Raw genomic sequence first — 19,160 nt, 5'->3', positions numbered from 1 at the left:
TGCTTAAGTAAGTCCCTCCAAAAAGTCCCAAAATGATGGTTAAAAGGCTGATATTACTAAACATTGTATTTTTAATAAATGTTTTTGAAAATAGAATTTTATTTTTTTTATCTGGGAGAATAGCCACTGATAACAAAGAAAGTCTTTCATCTTGTGTCATGATATTTGTAACAGAGACACTATAGAGTCATGTAGAGCAACAATTTAGTTTCTAATTTTGTATGTGCTGATTGATTGTCTGTGTATCTCCTTTAAGTTCATTTGTACATTTTTGTTTTGTAAAAATAGTGATACATTGAAGATTTTTTATTTATTTTGCTGACCCTGTTGTCTTTTATTCTAACAGCTTAATGACATTATAGTGAGTACACCTGGGACAGCCATGCAGATGTACTTCCTGGAGACATTGCTGCTTCAAGACAAGCCGATACTTTTTGTTGGCCCCACGAGCACGGGGAAGACAGCTATTACAAACAGCTTCCTGAGACACTTACCTCAAGAAAAATATGTTACATGTCAAATTAACTTCTCAGTGCAGACTTCAGCTAATCAGACCCAAGACATCATCCTATCAAAACTCGAAAGGTACCCTGAGTTTTAATTAAAATCAAATATGTGGTAGTGTTCAGTTTTCTCCACAGAGATTAACCAGCAAAATAATATTAAGCACTCTGCTTCAGTCTCTGACAGTACAAATAAAATCTGATTTGTTTCACTTCGCAATGTTTATAATCAGGCAAAATACATTTTAATTGTTGTCGACAAACATGCTGATTTATAACGTGCAGGAAATAGAGCTCAGTTCAGGGAAACGAGTGTCATTTTTTACTTTTTTTTCCCTGCTTAAAAACAAACAAACAAAAAAACACTTTTCCAAAAGAGAATGCATAGACATCTGGTGTTGGGCTTTCTGCAGTCCATAGCATATTAAAATGAATCACTAAATTGTGCCTTAATAGGAGATAAGGGCCATCTGCTATTAAAAGATCAAAGCAGCAGGTGCATACTTTGAAACATAAGGAGGGCAAAAGGGCCATTTTTGAGACTGAAACCATCCAGGGGATATTCTTTTTTTTTTTTTTTAAGTGGAGAAGGGTGAATGGCTGTAACAGTCAATATTATCTGCTATCTGTGTTCATAAACTCACACACTGTAACATTTGAAAATTATGGTACGTAAACATACATTGTTTATATGAACAAACAATTTTAATGCATGCTAAAATGATACTGAAAAAATAAAACAACTAAACTCCTGGGGCTTATTTACTGGGATTGAAATATGTAGTGTAGTGATTGAAAGATGGCTAAACTACATAAATATAGCCAAGCTGTAGCTGATTTGGAGGTTTTTTTTCCCCATATTTCCTATTTTAGCCTAAAAGTTGCCATTTTGGCTTTTTAGTTTACTGCATTTAGTAGTAATTTAGTCAATTAAACCATCGTAACTCAATATTCACATTCATGTGGAGCCAGCACCTAGCCCAATTTGGCTGCATACTACGAGAGCTCCGAGCTGTAGGCTCTTTCAAAGCTCTTTTACTGCGGTTCCAGTTTCTGTAAACACCAATAATCGGGTCAATTGCCGACATTACATGAAGAAGAGAAAATCTAAAATGCAGAGATTAGATCTTGGCTCTGGCTAATGTTATGTAGGAGCGCTACTTTGGCAAACTCTGAGGCCTGCTCCAGCTAAGATGGTGCTGGGCATGGCCTGCTCCACAACCTCTTCTGAGGATGACAGCCAAGATGATGACCTAACGCCTCCACCGGTATGGGTTAGTGCAAACAGCCCTCTGACCTGGGAGGATAATGCCTCAGCTACAAAAGCAGATATCCTGGCTTTATCGAAAGAGATACAGGCTCATGTTTCAAGCAATAGTCAGGAAGGCGGTGGTCACCCTAACAAATTGATTTGCAGCAGGTCGGTATTTCTAGAGTGGCACAGACTGCTACGGATTGTGCTATTCATACATTATAGAAGAATTATGCTGACTTAAATACTCAAATGATACTTGCCATTACAAACCACAATATAAGTGAAGTGCTAATAATATTGCTACCTCTGTACCAGGTTCTTCCACACAGCAGGTAAGAGGGCCCCCCTACTTAATGTAGCCTTCCCCAGATTTTATATTTTTATTTTTCTTCTATGAGTTTGACTCTGTAGGCTTATGTTCTGCCTTATTATTGCAAATTGATTCCTTAATACTTTTGATTCCATTCCTATGTATAGATGATGCTCATATTTTGAGTTCCCTTTTATTGTCGTCATGTATAGGCATCTTCTTATGGCTAAAATTGTTATTTTCTTATTGTGTTGCACAAGAGTTATTCCTGTCAAATGCTCCTACTGTGATGGATGACCTTGTCGCCTTATATTTTGTACTTTGTATTTTATGCTACCATTCCTGTTTTTGTAATATGCTATCATCTGAGTACTATGTAGCGCTGATTTTTTTTATTGCTACCATTATAACAAACATGAGGTTTATCATCTTATGCAATATGCAACTCACATTACTCAAACATCTATATATGTTACGGTTTACCTAAATCTCAATAAACTAATCATTGACAAAAAAAAAGTAAAAATATCACATTAAGATTTAAGAGCATTAACTTACATTAGTTGCTAATTTTATGTATATTTTTTCTGCACAATTTCATAAAAGCTTTGCACTATTATTTTATCTCATTAATTTAAATATCTTAAATATCTATCAGATTGTTTTGGCTGTGCTAAAACATAGAAAAAATATCAGTCAATTAGGAAAGATATTTAAATAGCTATATTTAATATGGGCATCTCTGTTTGGCAGTTATTGTTATCATACTATATTTCATGTGGTTCCTGCTAAATGAGGTTGTTTATTATTTTAATTATTAGCAAAATAGAAACATGTCAGATAACTAAATAATGGGGGCGGGGCCTGACTGTTAATTTGAATGGTTGCATCTCGAGTGAGCTCCTTGAGAAAACTTAATATATTGCTCTAATTATGGCTTTTATTTTGTGAAAACAAGCATCATATGAGCTGGAGACAACCTGCATTCTATCAAGCAAATTCTTGAGGCATCTCTACTCACAGTGGGCAGCCTGAGCCCGAGGCGACCTAGTGCCCTACTTGATGGTACGGGTGAGGGAGAGGCGAACAATCTCCCCACCGTTATTACTCTTGGAGCAACAGGGTGCAATATGGGTACCCAATAGTCCCCTGCTATACAGGGTTATTTTTTGCTCCATTTACCTACCACTGGAATGACTGAGACCCTGTCAATGACTAAGTAGCACGCAGCATGAAACACCGCTCCTAGTATGATGGTGGACATCACATGCACCTACACCACACAAGGCCCAGTTATAGACCAGTTTGGCTTGTTTCAACAAAATATTTCATGATTTCTGGCTAAAGTTAATGCCGTAGACAGTGCCTGCTAATGTGGACAAAATTGAACAGAAGCTCATTGCAGAATTTACCTTCCAATGTCCAACAAACTACGCCTGATTCTGCCCAATGGAAAGCTTTAGCACTCATACGCCCTTAGAAGCTTATGTGGAAGCCCAAGTCAACTACTAAATATCATATTCCCTGGTTGACCCATTTCCGCACTCCTGGACTGAGAGGCTGGGAGGAAAAAAAAACCCGGTACACCCTCAGAGGGTCTATCTTCAATGCCATACCATGTCTACATCCATCTGGGACATCAATCATGGTGCCAGGAGCAACCAGACACAGTGAGAAACAAATATGGGCTCTTACTGAGAACTGGGGCCAGCGGAGTGCAAATGTTTATAAGTATACCTCTGTGTTGGTTTGTCTAATGTGCCACTAACTCATGTTAATAATTCATGTTATGTATCCATGCATGTCAAAATAAATAAATTACAATAAATAATGTTCCAAATAAACAACACGCTAATGTATGAAATGTATATATATCTCCAAAGTTATTCAAAGTTTTATGTATATTAGTTTCAAATTTTAAATGTATATCAATTGCAAATAATCTATGAATTCAGTGGTCATGGTGCTTGGTGTCTGGATATGCAGCATTTCAGGATGAAATTATGCACATACCAAGATGTTTAAATTCCTGCTGAAGATGTTCTGTGAACATTCCATGCAATATTCTGATTGCTAATAGCAATAAGCTGGTTATTTCAGTCAATCAGCGGCCAGCGGAATTACCATCCGGTTTCTCACTCACGCACCTAACGGGATCCCAAGTAAGAGGGCAAACCACTACAAAAAGGTTTGCCCCATTAGAGGGGTATGTCACCAGAGTACTCCTGGCATCCTAACCATTACAGTGGGCTATAGTGGTTTGATGTATTGGGCAACACTTGAAATATTCAGTACATCAATGTAGGAGTTATCTCTTAATATCCAATACTTCATATAACACACATTAATAATATAGTACAACAATAACAAATAAGTCTTCAACCTCTATCTTTAATTGTATGCTGCCAATAGGCCTGTACATATTACAATACTTGTATATCTCCACTCTTGACTAGCCCTCCTGCTGGTTTCAGATACCCACAACTGGTACTTGTAGTATTGTCTGCCATTGTTTATCCTTTTCACAAAAACTTGCCCTATGCTCTCTGTTCTTAGAAATCTATTTGTCTTTATTCACATCTAATTCTACTTGTGTTTTAAATATTTGGTTTATACTAAATATTCTAATGATTTGGACATCTATGTCATGAAGTAATGACATAGATGTCCAAATTGTGTCTAAAAGCTTTCTTTTTTATTTAATAATATTTAAAAAGATGGGGAAGAAGATGACCTTAAAAAAATGTGCTTTTCATTTTGTGGTATGAGGGAAAGATAAATGTTATAAGTGGTTAGAGAGACAGATGGAATGGTAAGGGCAAATCTGCCACTGGACATATTTGGATAAAATGGAGTCGGATGACTCTACATTACAAAACCTATGTTGTTATATTAAATGATAACAAGATAATGGACACAGTGCTAAGCGCAGTTTCCAGAATTATTATTTTTTGCGTGAAGGACCACTGAAGTCACCTAGACCACTTCATCTCAATGAAGAGAGTATGTAGGTGTGTGTGTGTTTAAACAAGTTTAAATAAATCAATAACAGCTACATAGTGTTAACTTTTACAGCATTTCTTTTATAACTAAAGTTATGTGTTCTCTTGTTTTGAAATTTACATTGTGCTTAATTATATTTTATGAAATTGTTATTATAACATGTCGATATGTTCTTGGCTTCATTAAAACAGTGAATTAATGTCATGTCTGCCACAGCGCATATGGTTCATGAAGTAATTTGTGCTATTTTCATGGAAGTTATGTTCTTTTTGCACAATTTCTACTTCCATAAAACAGACAGTAATAAATGGCCAAGAAGTTAGAACATTCAGATATATTTATTAAAGTTTAGAACCCATGGTTACCAAGCACAGCTGCCATTATTTCCAGTTAATTGGCTGGTTACTAGGTTGCTACCTATCAAGCTTTTAGATTAATTATCAAACAAATGTTACATACTTCATTACAGTATTTATATGTTAAGCCTGAATGCGTTTTTGGTAATTTTATGGGGATTTGTGAAATTATACGCATAAATAAGATAGCTCATTACCTGTAACATCACATTCTGCCTGCATTCATTACCCAGGTCCCCTTTTCCCTTGTCTTCTCTTGCTGCACTTTCCTGTATTGGAACTTTCATGAGACCCACTTTTCGAACCTGGTCTTCCCATTCTATGTGAAGAGTGTCTTGAAGGCACTTCTAAACATGTGCAAGTGTTACAATTGTTTTAAATCCTAAACACCTGGCACCAGAGAGAAACGAGTGGCATCACAGTCTCTAATGTATGGTAAGAAAGATACATAACAATCAAATCAACAAAGGTTTAATACAAATAGTGAATAAACATAAGTAAATAAGCTTAAGTATGATCATTCCCAAAATTATTCCGATATTAGACCTAGTGATTGCGGAGAGTAGACCCCTTAAAAGTCGCAAAAATAATGCAGTGTAAAGGAATATCAGATCATGTGATGGACTGCTATTATGTAACTATTCAGTAAAGAGAAGGGCAGAGCTTACATTCCCAGCAGTTGTACTACTCTAATTTTTGGTGTGATCCTTATTTGTTTATTTGTATTCACTATTTGTAATAAACCTTTGTTGATTTTACTTGCTGTTACTGGTTTTTATCTTTATCACAACTCATACCATACATTAGAAATCATTGCATATTTAGTCATTTTAGAATTGGCTGCTGTTTATCATTGCGTCTTCCATCTTTCTTTTATATTAGCCTCACAGCCACTCTTGTTAAATCACTTGAGCTTTCCATTAGAAGTTACTGTCAAACAGTACCTGATGTGCTCCTTGTTTGAGTATAGATACAATGAAAGTGGCTTAAGCACCAACACTAGAAGTCTATTTGGGGGAATATTCCAACCATCAGATAATCCTGTCAATACCAGGTTGTGGGATCTTTTCGCAGACATGTCTGACCCGAATGCTGTCTTTGAGGATTGATCCAGAGTGTGTAGGGAACTCTGAGCCAGGGTGCTTAGCTCTACCAGAACCAAACACCAGATTCCCATGAAAGTAGTAGAGTAAAGGAAAGAGGTCCAGTCACTCCTTGGTTCAAAATATGCACTTTATTAGAACTCAGCAACGTTTCGACCATCTTGGTCAGCTTGAAAAAGACCAAGATGGTTGAAACGTTGCTGTGGTTCTAATAAAGTGCCTATTTTTGAACCAAGGAGTGCCTGGACCTCTTTCCTTTACTCTACGTCTTTGAGGATTGAGACGGAAATCCCTGCTAGTCCTAAAAGAACACTCTGGGCACCAACATAACGCAAGTGTATTTGATAGGTTTATGATCTCAAGGTTTTAGCCCGATACTCATGCTGTGGTTTTTTTCCTGTTCAAAACTCTTTAGCTTTAGTAAAAAAAAAAAAAAAGGTTTTGCAGCTTTTGCCACGCTTCCTCTTTTCTCACAGCAACATCTTTATTAGGTGTATTTTGAGTACATACTCAGCTCAGTCAATGAGTGATCTGTGTGAACTGAGCTGCTGACTACCACAGCCAATCACTACTCTCATTTTATCTGTATAGTATCTCAAAGTTATGCCTAGGGAAAGGGTGCAAATGAGAAGAGGACAGTGATTGGTTCTGGGACAGTGTGCGTACATTCTCAAATAAACCCATCTAATTAGTAAGGTGATTTGTGAAAAGAGGAAGCTTTGTTAAAAGTACAGATTTATGCTGCAGAAAGCTAAAAAGCAGTTTTTTTTGTTTTGTTTTTTAGCAAAACTAATGAGATTTAAAGTTAAAGAAAACCATAGCATAAATATGAGGCTACAATCTATCAAATGCACTTAAGATATGTTGGTGCCCCAAGTAAGGACATTTAGTGAAACTAACTCTTAAGATAAAGGAAGAGATGTGTGTGCTTCTTTAGTTTGCCATTTTGTCCTCATAACTGCATTAAAAATGCTTTACTGATACTGAATGCTCAGAGCAACCATCTTGAAAAAGGCCTCAGATATAACCTTAGTGGATTATCTTGTATGTGGTTAGAACTTCTATTTGCACATATTGACACAGACAAATCATCTTAGATATTTCTAGTGTTTAAAGGTTCCTGATATTTTGAGATTCTAGTTTTGTTTGTGTCGATACATACTTCCCAACATCTGAAAGAGACAAAGTGGGACACTTTCATTTTAGAGATGTGCGTGGGGTGTGTGGCCAGGAATGTGGCTGTCCTGACAAATGTTAGGTGACTTAATAACAACAATTTATGCAACTGAGATATAATTTAGAACAAGCACAACGTATCTTATTTACACAGACAGACATTATAATAGAAAAGAGCGACAGAGGGATTTGGGCCCAATATAGGGACTGTCCTAAACAGGTACACTTGGAAGGCATGTGGACATAAGGAATTGGATGATCTGCTGACCTAAATAGAGGCAATGATAGGAGGCAATTTGAGAAAGATAGCAGACAATCGTGTCTGACACAACTTAATGACTCGTTCTCCACTAATTACAGGTCATTTAAGGGTAATCTAGCCAACACAAAGTATAACATAAAGCCATCATTTAGCATGCATCATTCTGATAATGATTTTGCTTTTAGAATTGTAATAATCTTATATTTACAATTAACAAGCCACCAATGTTCTTTGGTTGATTGGCCAGGAAGAGCCAGGTATTGTACGCTACCCGACTACGCAAATAATATATTTCACTGGAATGATTTCAAATCATATTATAGTTATACATAAATTATTTTCTCTTTCTGAATCATGTTCTTCAAAACAAAATGGATAATTAATGATTAAAAAAAAAAAGAAAAATAGATCATTAGATGGATAATTTAAATTCTTATTTCAGCTTCCTTTAATAAATGTATGTGTTTTGAATGGAACGAACATGAACGATTTAACAAAAAAAAAAAATACTTTGTAGCATATCCCTGGCACATCTTGTTTACTTCATACTGCTTTGTGTTCTATTACTCTAAAACTTCCTGTTTTTATAAATTAAAAGTGAGAGCAAAATCATAACCAGGCATATATTTAGACAGGCATTGTGTGTTTACCCGACACATTCTCTTTTCGTATCTTAAGGGTCTTTTCATTTCACTGCAGACTTTGCTGAAAGTGGCAGGATGACATCAACTAAATTTTATCATATTCCCATATGACCAAATTCTGTCAGAATGCACTCTCCGTAAGTGACACATGGCATTTAGCCAGCACAGTTATAGCAGGAACAACTCAAAATTACTATAACTACGAGGTAGAGGGGAGGAAAATAAACTTTTTGTTGTTTCCTATTCTGTTAAATTTTAATGACATATTAATAAAGGAGAATTAGAATGGATTGTTTGCCTTGAACTTTTTTTTTTTTGAATCACAATCTTTTATTGTTGTTACAATAGTCTTGTTAAATGCCCCATGGAAAATAAATGTTGAGAATTAGAGGATGTGTTTGCTTCCTTCTAAATTATCACCGTCGTGAGCTTGGTGGCAAAATAATTAAGTGTCTTACTAATTATTTAGCACACATTCATACTTTAAATCTCCATTAATATGCATAGTCTCTTTTAAATTCAGCACTGTCTTCAGAGCGAATGTTTATTTTGACAACGGTTTGCAGCCAACAATTCCTAATATAATGACTGTAAATCATTATGGCATTGATGTATGAAATAATAATTTCATATAATTGTAAAAGTTAGATTGGGGCACAGTTTTTCTGATTATTTATACTGATTACATTTTATTTGAGATGAATCAGATTTTGTCTGTTCGTATCTTTCTGTACCTATTTATTTAACTATCCATTCCTCTCATTTGGTCGGTCTATTGGTCCCTCCCTTCATCCATCCATCCATTTGTGTCATGTTTATGTCATAAAATAAATTGTATACAATGTATTAACCATTTAAAAAGAGACACGATAGTCACCAGAACAACTACAGCCTATTTGTTCTGGTGAATATAATCATTCCCTTCAAGCATTTTCATGTAAACACTGTTTTTTCAGAGAGAAAGCAGTGTTTACATTGGCCCCTAGGGACACCTTCACTGTCCACTCCTCAAATGGCCATCGGATGTGCTTCCTGGGACAGTGCTGCACAGTAGGCAGCACTGCCGTTCAGCGTCTCCACGCTGTGCATAGAGACACTGAATTTTCCTTATAAAGATGCATTGATTCAATGCATCTCTATGAGGCCGTGCTGATTGGCCAAAACAGCATTTGGCCCTGCTCTATCCTTCCTTGTGCCAATTTCCATATAGAAAAGCATTGGATTGGCTACAAATCGTTAATTCTGATGATGTCACCAAGGAGGCAGATCAGGGGTGGTGCAATAAGGTTAGTTTTAACCACTTCTACAGGGGCTAAGGGGTAGGGGCAAGCCACATAAATGGTGGTTTTAACACTATAGGGTCAGATATACACGTTTTTGTTCTTGACCCTATAGTGTTCCTTTAAATGAACCCTTTAATATATTGTCTTTGAATTAAGGGTATATTGCCCAAGGAAGGTAAATACATTAATAATCATTGTAATAGTGTGTAGAGTTTCTTTATACTTTTTTCAATACCCTTGAATAGTTTAAAATAGTAATGTGTAATAAAGCAATGTAATCTGCTGTATATATGTACACAGACATCTGCTCCATTGCTAAACCAAGGGGAACAAACATATAACCCCATGCCATCACGAAAGGTAGATAAAGGTTAGTGTTTCCCAAATATATACAACTATAATTATCTTAGAAAATATGGATATTTGGCGTAAGCCCCCACCCTTCTTATACGCTGCAGTGCTTATTAAATATGGCAATTATATATATATATATGATGCAAATTTGTCAAGCCACCATTATCAAAATCCTGAATGTAATAACAGCAGCTGCTCATTCTAAAGGAACCGTTCATCTTTCTCAAATAAACCTTCGAAGATATGCGTATTGATTCAAGGTCTTTTAATATACAGGTTGCAGTCAGTTAATTGTTATCTGAACTTTGCCGATACTTCCTAGGTGGTTTATCTAATTTACAGATGCTGCTCCAAGTAATTACTTTTCTGTACCTTCACTGTTTAAACACGTATTTAATTGTAATTGTGTGCTATGCTTCATGCTCTTGTATCAAATGATAAACTGTGAAAAAATTATAGCTTGTTTGTGAAATAATGCCAACACTTTAAAGAGTAAACATTATGAATTTATTAGTAGTACCACAGTCAAGACTATTTGGGTGTATGTTGTTTTATATGGAAATACCTTTAGCCCCTACCAGTAGTCCGAATGTCTACTGATTTTTATACATTGATTTATTAAATGCTATTTTTGGTAGTGCAGCAAACTGTTTTCTTAATGAACCAAAATGCTCATATAACATTTGACAATCATTTAAATAAATTATCTATTAGATAAATGAGTTTGAAATTGAGTGTTGTTTGCTGTAAGAGTTAGGTGTTATTATGCAGATTCATTTGTAACAGTTATTTTTTTGGTTTTTATCCCATTAATGGTAATGTAATCAAATAGAACGAACACATTGGCCCTGTTTCATCTTTGTTTTAGAACATTTTTAGAATTTGCTCATCATTTTTTAAGCTGTTTATATGTTTGACGGTAATAGCTTGAATTTATTTATAGACTGTTATTTAGATAATGCTCATTGCATCAGGTATGCCTCTCAATGAGATATAACAGGTTTTGTACCAATTTAGAGATTTAGGAAAGTTTAAGCAGATACATGAAAAACCAATAATACTGCCAAAAACATTATACCAGCATGTAACCTATAAATAAAATGTTTACGTGACTTCTTACCATACTTACAATAGATTCAATTTAAATTAAGGGTTATTTTTACCTATTTTACATTACTTTCATTAAGTAATGTATTATAAATAGAGATGTCGCGAACATCAAATTTTCCGTTCGCGAACGCAAATTTCCGCAAATGTTCGCGAACGGGCGAACCGCCATAGACTTCAATAGGCAGGCAAATTTTAAAACCCCCAGGGACTCTTTCTGGCCACAATAGTGATGGAAAAGTTGTTTCAAGGGGACTAACACCTGGACTGTGGCATGCCGGAGGGGGATCCATGGCAAAACTCCCATGGAAAATTACATAGTTGATGCAGAGTCTGGTTTTAATCCATAAAGGGCATAAATCACCTAACATTCCTAAATTGTTTGGAATAACGTGCTTTAAAACATCAGGTATGATGTTGTATCGATCAGGTAGTGTAAGGGTTACGCCCGCTTCACAGTGACAGACCAAACTCCCCATTTAATGCACCGCAAACAACCGCAAACAGTCCATTTGCACAACCGCAAACTCCCCATTTGCACAAGGTTGGATACCAAGCTAGCCATGTCCCGTTCCTTGTCCTCACTGATGTAATTGAAGGTCTCTTCCTCCACCCAGCCACATACAACACCAAGGGTCCCTGAAAGGTGACAACAAGCCCCTTGGGACGCCTGCTGTATTTGATCTTCCACCTCCTCAAAGCCACCTTCCTCCTCTGACTCCTCTTCTTCAAACTCCTCTCTCTGCATTGCCTCTCTCTGCGTTATTATAAGGTGTGTTAAGTAGTACTATTCCTATCAGTTTAATCCCTGTTACGTCCCCTATCATGGGACGTGTATATGGCATCGATTTTAGGAACCGGGAGATGGAAAAAGATGTTTGGTCGGTCCTCCTACTTCAAATTTGGGGCACTGCGCGTGCAATTTAATGTGCCACCAGATAGGAGTGGTGTGTTAAGTAGTACTATTCCTATCAGTTTAATCCCTGTTACGTCCCCTATCATGGGACGTGTATATGGCATCGATTTTAGGAACCGGGAGATGGAAAAAGATGCTTGGTCGGTCCTCCTACTTCAAATTTGGGGCACTGTGCGTGCAATCTAATGTGCTACCAGATAGGAGTGGTGTGTTAAGTAGTACTATTCTTATCAGTTTAATCACTGTTACGTCCCCCTCATCAGGCCTTTTTTAGTCGAATGTATCGCCCACTGTCAGTCCCTTCGGGATCCATCCCTCATTCATCTTAATAAAGGTGAGGTAATCTAGACTTTTTTTACCTAGGCGACTTCTCTTCTCAGTGACAATACCTCCTGCTGCACTGAAGGTCCTTTCTGACAGGACACTTGAAGCGGGGCAGGCCAGAAGTTCTATCGCAAATTGGGATAGCTCAGGCCACAGGTCAAGCCTGCACACCCAGTAGTCAAGGGGTTCATCGCTCCTCAGAGTGTTGATATCTGCAGTTAAGGCGAGGTAGTCAGCTACCTGTCGGTCGAGTCGTTCTCTGACAGTGGACCCCGAAGGGCTGTGGTGATGCGTAGGACTTAAAAAGCTCCGCATGTCCTCCATCAACAACACATCTGTATAGCGTCCTGTCCTTGCCGGCTTGGTCTTGGGAGGAGGAGGATTACGTTCACCTCTTCCCCTGTTAGATTCCCGTTGTGCTGTGACATCACCCTTATGCGCTGTGCAAAGCATACTTTTTAAATTTATTTTGGAACTGCTGCATCCTTTCTGACTTGCGGTAATTCGGTAACATTTCAGGCACTTTCTGCTTATACCGGGGGTTTAGTAGCGTGGACACCCAGTACAGGTCGTTCTCCTTCAGCCTTTTTATACGAGGGTCCCTCAACAGGCACGACAGCATGACAGACCCCATTTGCACAAGGTTGGATGCCGAGCTTCTCATGTCCCGTTCCTCGTCCTCAGTGATCTCACTGAAGGTATGTTCTTCCCCCCAGTCACGTACAACACCATGGGTACCAGATAGGTGACAACGAGCACCCTGGGATGCCTGTTGTGGTTGGTCTTCCTCCTCCTCCTCAAAGCCACATTCCTCCTCTGACTCCTCTTCCTCACAATCCTCTTCCAGCGTTGCCGCAGGTCCAGCAAGCAATGCTCATAAGGCTGTTTCTGGTGGTGATGGTGACCACAACTCTTCCTCTTCCTCTTCACGTTCATCTACGGCCTGATCCAGCACTCTTTGCAGGGCACGCTCCAGGAAGAAAACAAATGGTATGATGTCGCTGATGGTGCCTTCGGTGCGACTGACTAGGTTTGTCACCTCCTCAAAAGGACGCATGAGCCTACAGGCATTGCGCATGAGCGTCCAGTAACGTGGCAAAAAATTCCCAGCTCCGCAGAGGATGTCCTAGCACCCCGGTCATACAAATACTGGTTAATGGCTTTTTCTTGTTGGAGCAGGCGGTCGAACATTAGGAGTGTTGAATTCCAACGTGTCGGGCTGTCGCAAATCAAGCGCCTCACTGGCATGTTGTTTCGCCGCTGGATATCTGAAAAGTGCGCCATGGCCGTGTAGGAACGCCTGAAATGGCCACACACCTTTCTGGCCTGCTTCAGGACGTCCTGTAAGCCTTATCCACAAAGTGTTGTACGATCAGATTACACACATGTGCCATGCACGGCACATGTGTCAACTTGCCCAAATTAAATGCCGCCAACAAATTTCTTCCGTTGTCACAAACCACTTTGCCGATCTCCAGTTGGTGCGGAGTCAGCCACTGATCCACCTGTGCGTTCAGGGCGGACAGGAGTGCTGGTCCGGGGTGACTCTCTGCTTTCAGGCAAGTCAACCCCAAGACGGCGTGACACTGCCGTATCCGGGATGTGGAATAGTACCTGGGGAGCTGGGGGGGGTGCCGTTGATGTGGAGCAAGATGCAGCAGCAGAAGAGGACTCAGCCAAGGAGGTTATGGAAGAGGATGGAGTAGGAGGAGTAGAGGAGGTGGCAGCAGGCCTGCCTGCAAGTCGTGGCGGTGTCACCAACTCCTCTGCAGAGCCACGCATTCCATGCTTGGCAGCCGTCAGCAGGTTTACCCAATGCGCAGTGTAGGTGATATGGCTGCCCTGACCATGCTTTGCAGACCAGGTATCAGTGGTCAGATGGACACTTGCCCCAACACTGTGTGCCAGACATTGCATTACTTCCTTTTGCACAATCGAGTACAGGTTGGGGATTGCCTTTTGTGCAAAGAAAATTCGGCCAGGTACCTTCCACTGCGGTGTCCCAATAGCTACAAATTTTTTGAACGCCTCAGACTCCACCAGCTTGTATGGTAAAGGCTGGCGGGCTAAGAGTTCAGACAATCCAGCTGTCAGATGCCGGGCAAGGGGGTGACTTTGTGACATTGGCTTCTTACGCTCAAACATGTCCTTGACAGACACCTGACTGTGGGCAGATGAGCAGGAACTGCTCATGGTGAGAGACAGTGGCGGATAGTTGAGAGGGGGCAAGGAGGACAGCAGTGGTTGATGTGGCTGAAGATGCTGGACCAGGAGGAGGATGGCGGCTTTGAGTTTGTGTGCTGCTTGTACTCATGTGTTGATCCCATAGGCGTTTGTGATGTGCGATCATGTGCCTTTGCAAAGCAGTTGTACCTAGGTGGGTGTTGGACTTCCCACGACTTTTGGCACAGGTTGCAAATGGCATCGCTGTTGTCAGAGGCAGACACACAAAAAAAAATGCCACACTGCTGAGCTCTGCAATGACGGCATTCTGGTGGTGGCAACAGCATGCGTTGATTGGCGTGCTGTCTGGCTGACCCCGGGTGCCGATGCATGCTGTCTGACTGTGCCACTAGCTCCTTGCGACGACCTCCCCCTGCCTCCAACTCGTCTCCTCCTCCTCTCTGTCTCCCCATCTGAACTTTCCCCCTGTTCTTCTTCTCTTCTAGCGGGCACCCACGTGACATCCACGGACGCATCGTCATCATCAACCGCTTCACTTGTATCTGACAACTCAGCAAAGGAAGCAGCAGCGGGTACAACGTCATCATCATCACACCGTATGTCCATGTGTGTAATGCTACCTGACTGAGACATATCCCTGTTATTTACATCCTCTGGCAATAATGGTTACGCATCACTCATTTCTTCCAACTGATGTGTAAATAACTCCTCTGACAGATCAAGTGAAGCGGCTGTGGTGCTAGTGTTGGTGGTGGCGGCAGGCGGGCGAGTGGTAACTTGAGAGGTGCCCGAAGCTAAGCTGGAGGAGGATGGTGCGTCAAGGTTCCGAGCGGAAGCTGTAGAAGATTGGGTGTCCTGTGTTAGCCAGTCAACTATGTCCTCAGAACTTTTCGAGTTCAGGGTAAGTGGCCTCTGAACACTGGGCATTATTCTAGGGCCAGAGGGAATCACAGTACCACGACCACGATGGCCCCTGCGGGGTGGCCTGCCTTTGCCTGTCTTTTTTTTTTCGATTAGTGGTACTATGCGTGCAAGCTACTGTGACAACAGATATGAGTGGCACTGTGCACTGGCAGAAGTTGGCAGAGTAGACGCTGTAGGCCTGACACACACGCTTGCAGACAACTAACTGCTATTCAATCTATTACAGTCAAATTTTTTTTTTAAATGTACACTACTGTTACACCAGATATGAGTTGCACTGGTGTGTCACTGTGCCCTGGCAGGCCCTGAAACGCACACGTGTGAAGGAAACTGACTGCTATTATTTCACAGTCAAAATTCTAGTTTTTTTTTTTTTTAATGTACACTACTGTTACACCAGATATGAGTTGAACTGGTGTGACAAGGTGCCCTGGCAGGCCCTGAAATGCACATGCGTGAAGGAAACTGACTGCTATTATTTCACAGTCAAAAAAGTGTTGTTGTTTTTTTTTAATGTACACTATTGTTACACCAGATATGAGTTGAACTGGTGTGACACGGTGCCTTGGCAGGCCCTGAAACGCACACATGTGAAGGAAACTGACTGCTATTATTTCACAGTCAAAAAAGTGTTGTTGTTTTTTTTTTTTAATGTACACTACTGTTACACCAGATATGAGTTGAACTGGTGTGACATGGTGCCTTGGCAGGCCCTGAAACGCACACGCGTGAAGGAAACTGACTGCTATTATTTCACAGTCAAAAAAGTGTTGTTGTTTTTTTTTAAATGTACACTACTGTTACACCAGATATGAGTTGAACTGGTGTGACAAGGTGCCCTGGCAGGCCCTGAAATGCACACGCGTGAAGGAAACTGACTGCTATTATTTCACAGTCAAAAAAGTGTTGTTGTTTTTTTTTAATGTACACTACTGTTACACCAGATATGAGTTGAACTGGTGTGACATGGTGCCTTGGCAGGCCCTGAAACGCACACGCGTGAAGGAAACTGACTGCTATTATTTCACAGTCAAAAAGTGTTGTTGTTTTTTTTTAAATGTATACTACTGTTACACCAGATATGAGTTGTACTGGTGTGACACTGTGCCCTGGCAGGCCCTGAAATGCACACGTGTGAAGGAAACTGACTGCTATTATTTCACAGTAAAATTTTTAGTTTTTTTTTTAATGTACACTACTGTTACACCAGATAAGAGTTGCACTGGTGTGACACTGTGCCCTGGCAAGCCCTGAAATGCGCACGTGTGAAGGAAACTGACTGCTATTATTTCACAGTCAAAAAAGTGCTGTTTTTTTAAAAATGTACACTACTGTTACACCAGATATGAGTTGCACTGGTGTGACACTGTGCCCTGGCAGGCCCTGAAACACACACGTGTGAAGGAAACTGACTGCTATTATTTCACAGTCAAATTTCTAGTTTTTTTTTAAATGTACACTACTGTTACACCAGATATGAGTTGCACTGGTGTGACACTGTGCCCTGGCAGGCCCTGACATGCACACATGTGAAGGAAACTGACTGCTATTATTTCACAGTCAAAAAAGTGTTGTTGTTTTTTTTTAATGTACACTACTGTTACACCAGATATGAGTTGAACTGGTGTGACATGGTGCCTTGGCAGGCCCTGAAACGCACACGCGTGAAGGAAACTGACTGCTATTATTTCACAGTCAAAAAAGTGTTGTTGTTTTTTTTTAAATGTACACTACTGTTACACCAGATATGAGTTGTACTGGTGTGACACTGTGCCCTGGCAGGCCCTGAAATGCACACGTGTGAAGGAAACTGACTGCTATTATTTCACAGTAAAATTTTTAGTTTTTTTTTTAATGTACACTACTGTTACACCAGATAAGAGTTGCACTGGTGTGACACTGTGCCCTGGCAAGCCCTGAAATGCACACGTGTGAAGGAAACTGACTGCTATTATTTCACAGTCAAAAAAGTGCTGTTTTTTTAAAAATGTACACTACTGTTACACCAGATATGAGTGGCACTGGTGTGACACTGTGCCCTGGCAGGCCCTGAAACACACACGTGTGAAGGAAACTGACTGCTATTATTTCACAGTCAAATTTCTAGTTTTTTTTTTAATGTACACTACTGATGTAGATTAATTTAGAAATAAACAAATATGTTTAAATGTCTATCTGTTCCTGTCCAAATCTGAGATGATTAAATTGCGTATACGCAGAAGTAAGCTCACACTGACACATGGAGTTCAGGTTAAAAGCACTTCAGAAAATTTAATACAATCTGGTTGGAAAACAGTTGTGCAGATCTTTTTAAAAGCAAAATGACATCATTGATTGGATTAAACATTATGTGACTAACTTCGTGTCCACCCACCAATATTATTAATTGGCTCAGGGGTTTGAGTGACCAGCTAGGTGTCCTCCCACCGGGAGGTGGTATTGTTCTGGACAAGGGTGTGGACAGAAGGCTCAGGCGCCATCTTTCCCAGCATGAGGTTTACTCGGTGGAAAGGGGGGCTTGAGCGTCATTTTACACAGTCAGTGATATCAGGCCTCATGTCCAGGTGCAAGGTCTCTTATGAATAGAACATTTCATTACTACTGTGTTCTCGTGGCCTTCAAACTATACTATCTTACAAGTCCTAAGGAGTAGCCGGCAAGTCTTAAGGAGTAGCCAGCACCTCCTGGTACTTGTCCTTGTAGGAAACACGGTCTTTGTCTACTGTATTAATTGGGTTGAGAAGTTCAGTCACGTAAGGTAGTTTTAAAATGAACAAGTTAAGTCATGAGGACAAAATGGAGGATTTGAAGAAGTCAGGTTAGGAGGACAAAATGGAGGATTGTCACAATATAAGGTTAAAATGGAGTTAGTACAATAATTCAATACAAGTACAATAATAATTTTTAATAATTCCACATCAGTCCCCCCTATGAAATGTTAGATTCTAAGAGATAAAACTTTATTATGTTAGTATCAGAAGACGTGTTAACCCAAAGGCACAGAAATGACTGGAGTAACGGTTCTCAAAGTCTTCTTAGTTCTTCAGAGGGACATCATAAATAGACAAGCTTACATTACCATATGGACTTGTGTTATCTGGAATATAGGCACAAGTAGTCATGGTGACAGGTAAACGTTGTTGGTTGCAATAGATATAATAAATGCAAATCAAAATATTATTATTATTATTAGCAGTGACGGTTGGGAAAATGGACTCAAACTTTCCTTTTACTGCAAAATCATCTGGTACCCCCCTTGGCACACCTATGGCATCAATATATATATATCAATCAAACTTTCCCTTTAGAGGGGTGCTCCTCTTTATGTTCTGAAGCATGAATGTGGTGTGTCAAGAGTACCTTGTCATGTATTATGTGTATGGACATAATAACCTTGGCTAGGGCGCATTTGCTTATGCATTGTAGTATTAAACCTGTCCCACGCTACATCAGCGT

The 19,160-nt window shown here is 39.7% G+C and overlaps 1 protein-coding gene across 1 annotated transcript in view; it reads left to right on the top strand.

Moving 5' to 3' along the window:
- LOC134601623 (dynein axonemal heavy chain 3-like) overlaps positions 1 to 19,160 on the top strand; it is an 875,684-nt gene that overhangs the window by 549,239 nt on the left and 307,285 nt on the right. The window contains exon 42 of the mRNA XM_063446141.1: positions 347 to 585. Coding sequence (XP_063302211.1) covers positions 347 to 585 — 239 coding nt within the window. The remainder of the gene's footprint in view (positions 1 to 346; positions 586 to 19,160) is intronic.

The sequence above is a fragment of the Pelobates fuscus genome, chromosome 3 (genome assembly GCF_036172605.1).
Source record: "Pelobates fuscus isolate aPelFus1 chromosome 3, aPelFus1.pri, whole genome shotgun sequence".
NCBI lineage: Eukaryota > Metazoa > Chordata > Amphibia > Anura > Pelobatidae > Pelobates > Pelobates fuscus.
The sequence above is the reverse complement of the archived record's forward strand: the minus strand, read 5'-3'. Positions and strand labels throughout refer to the sequence as shown.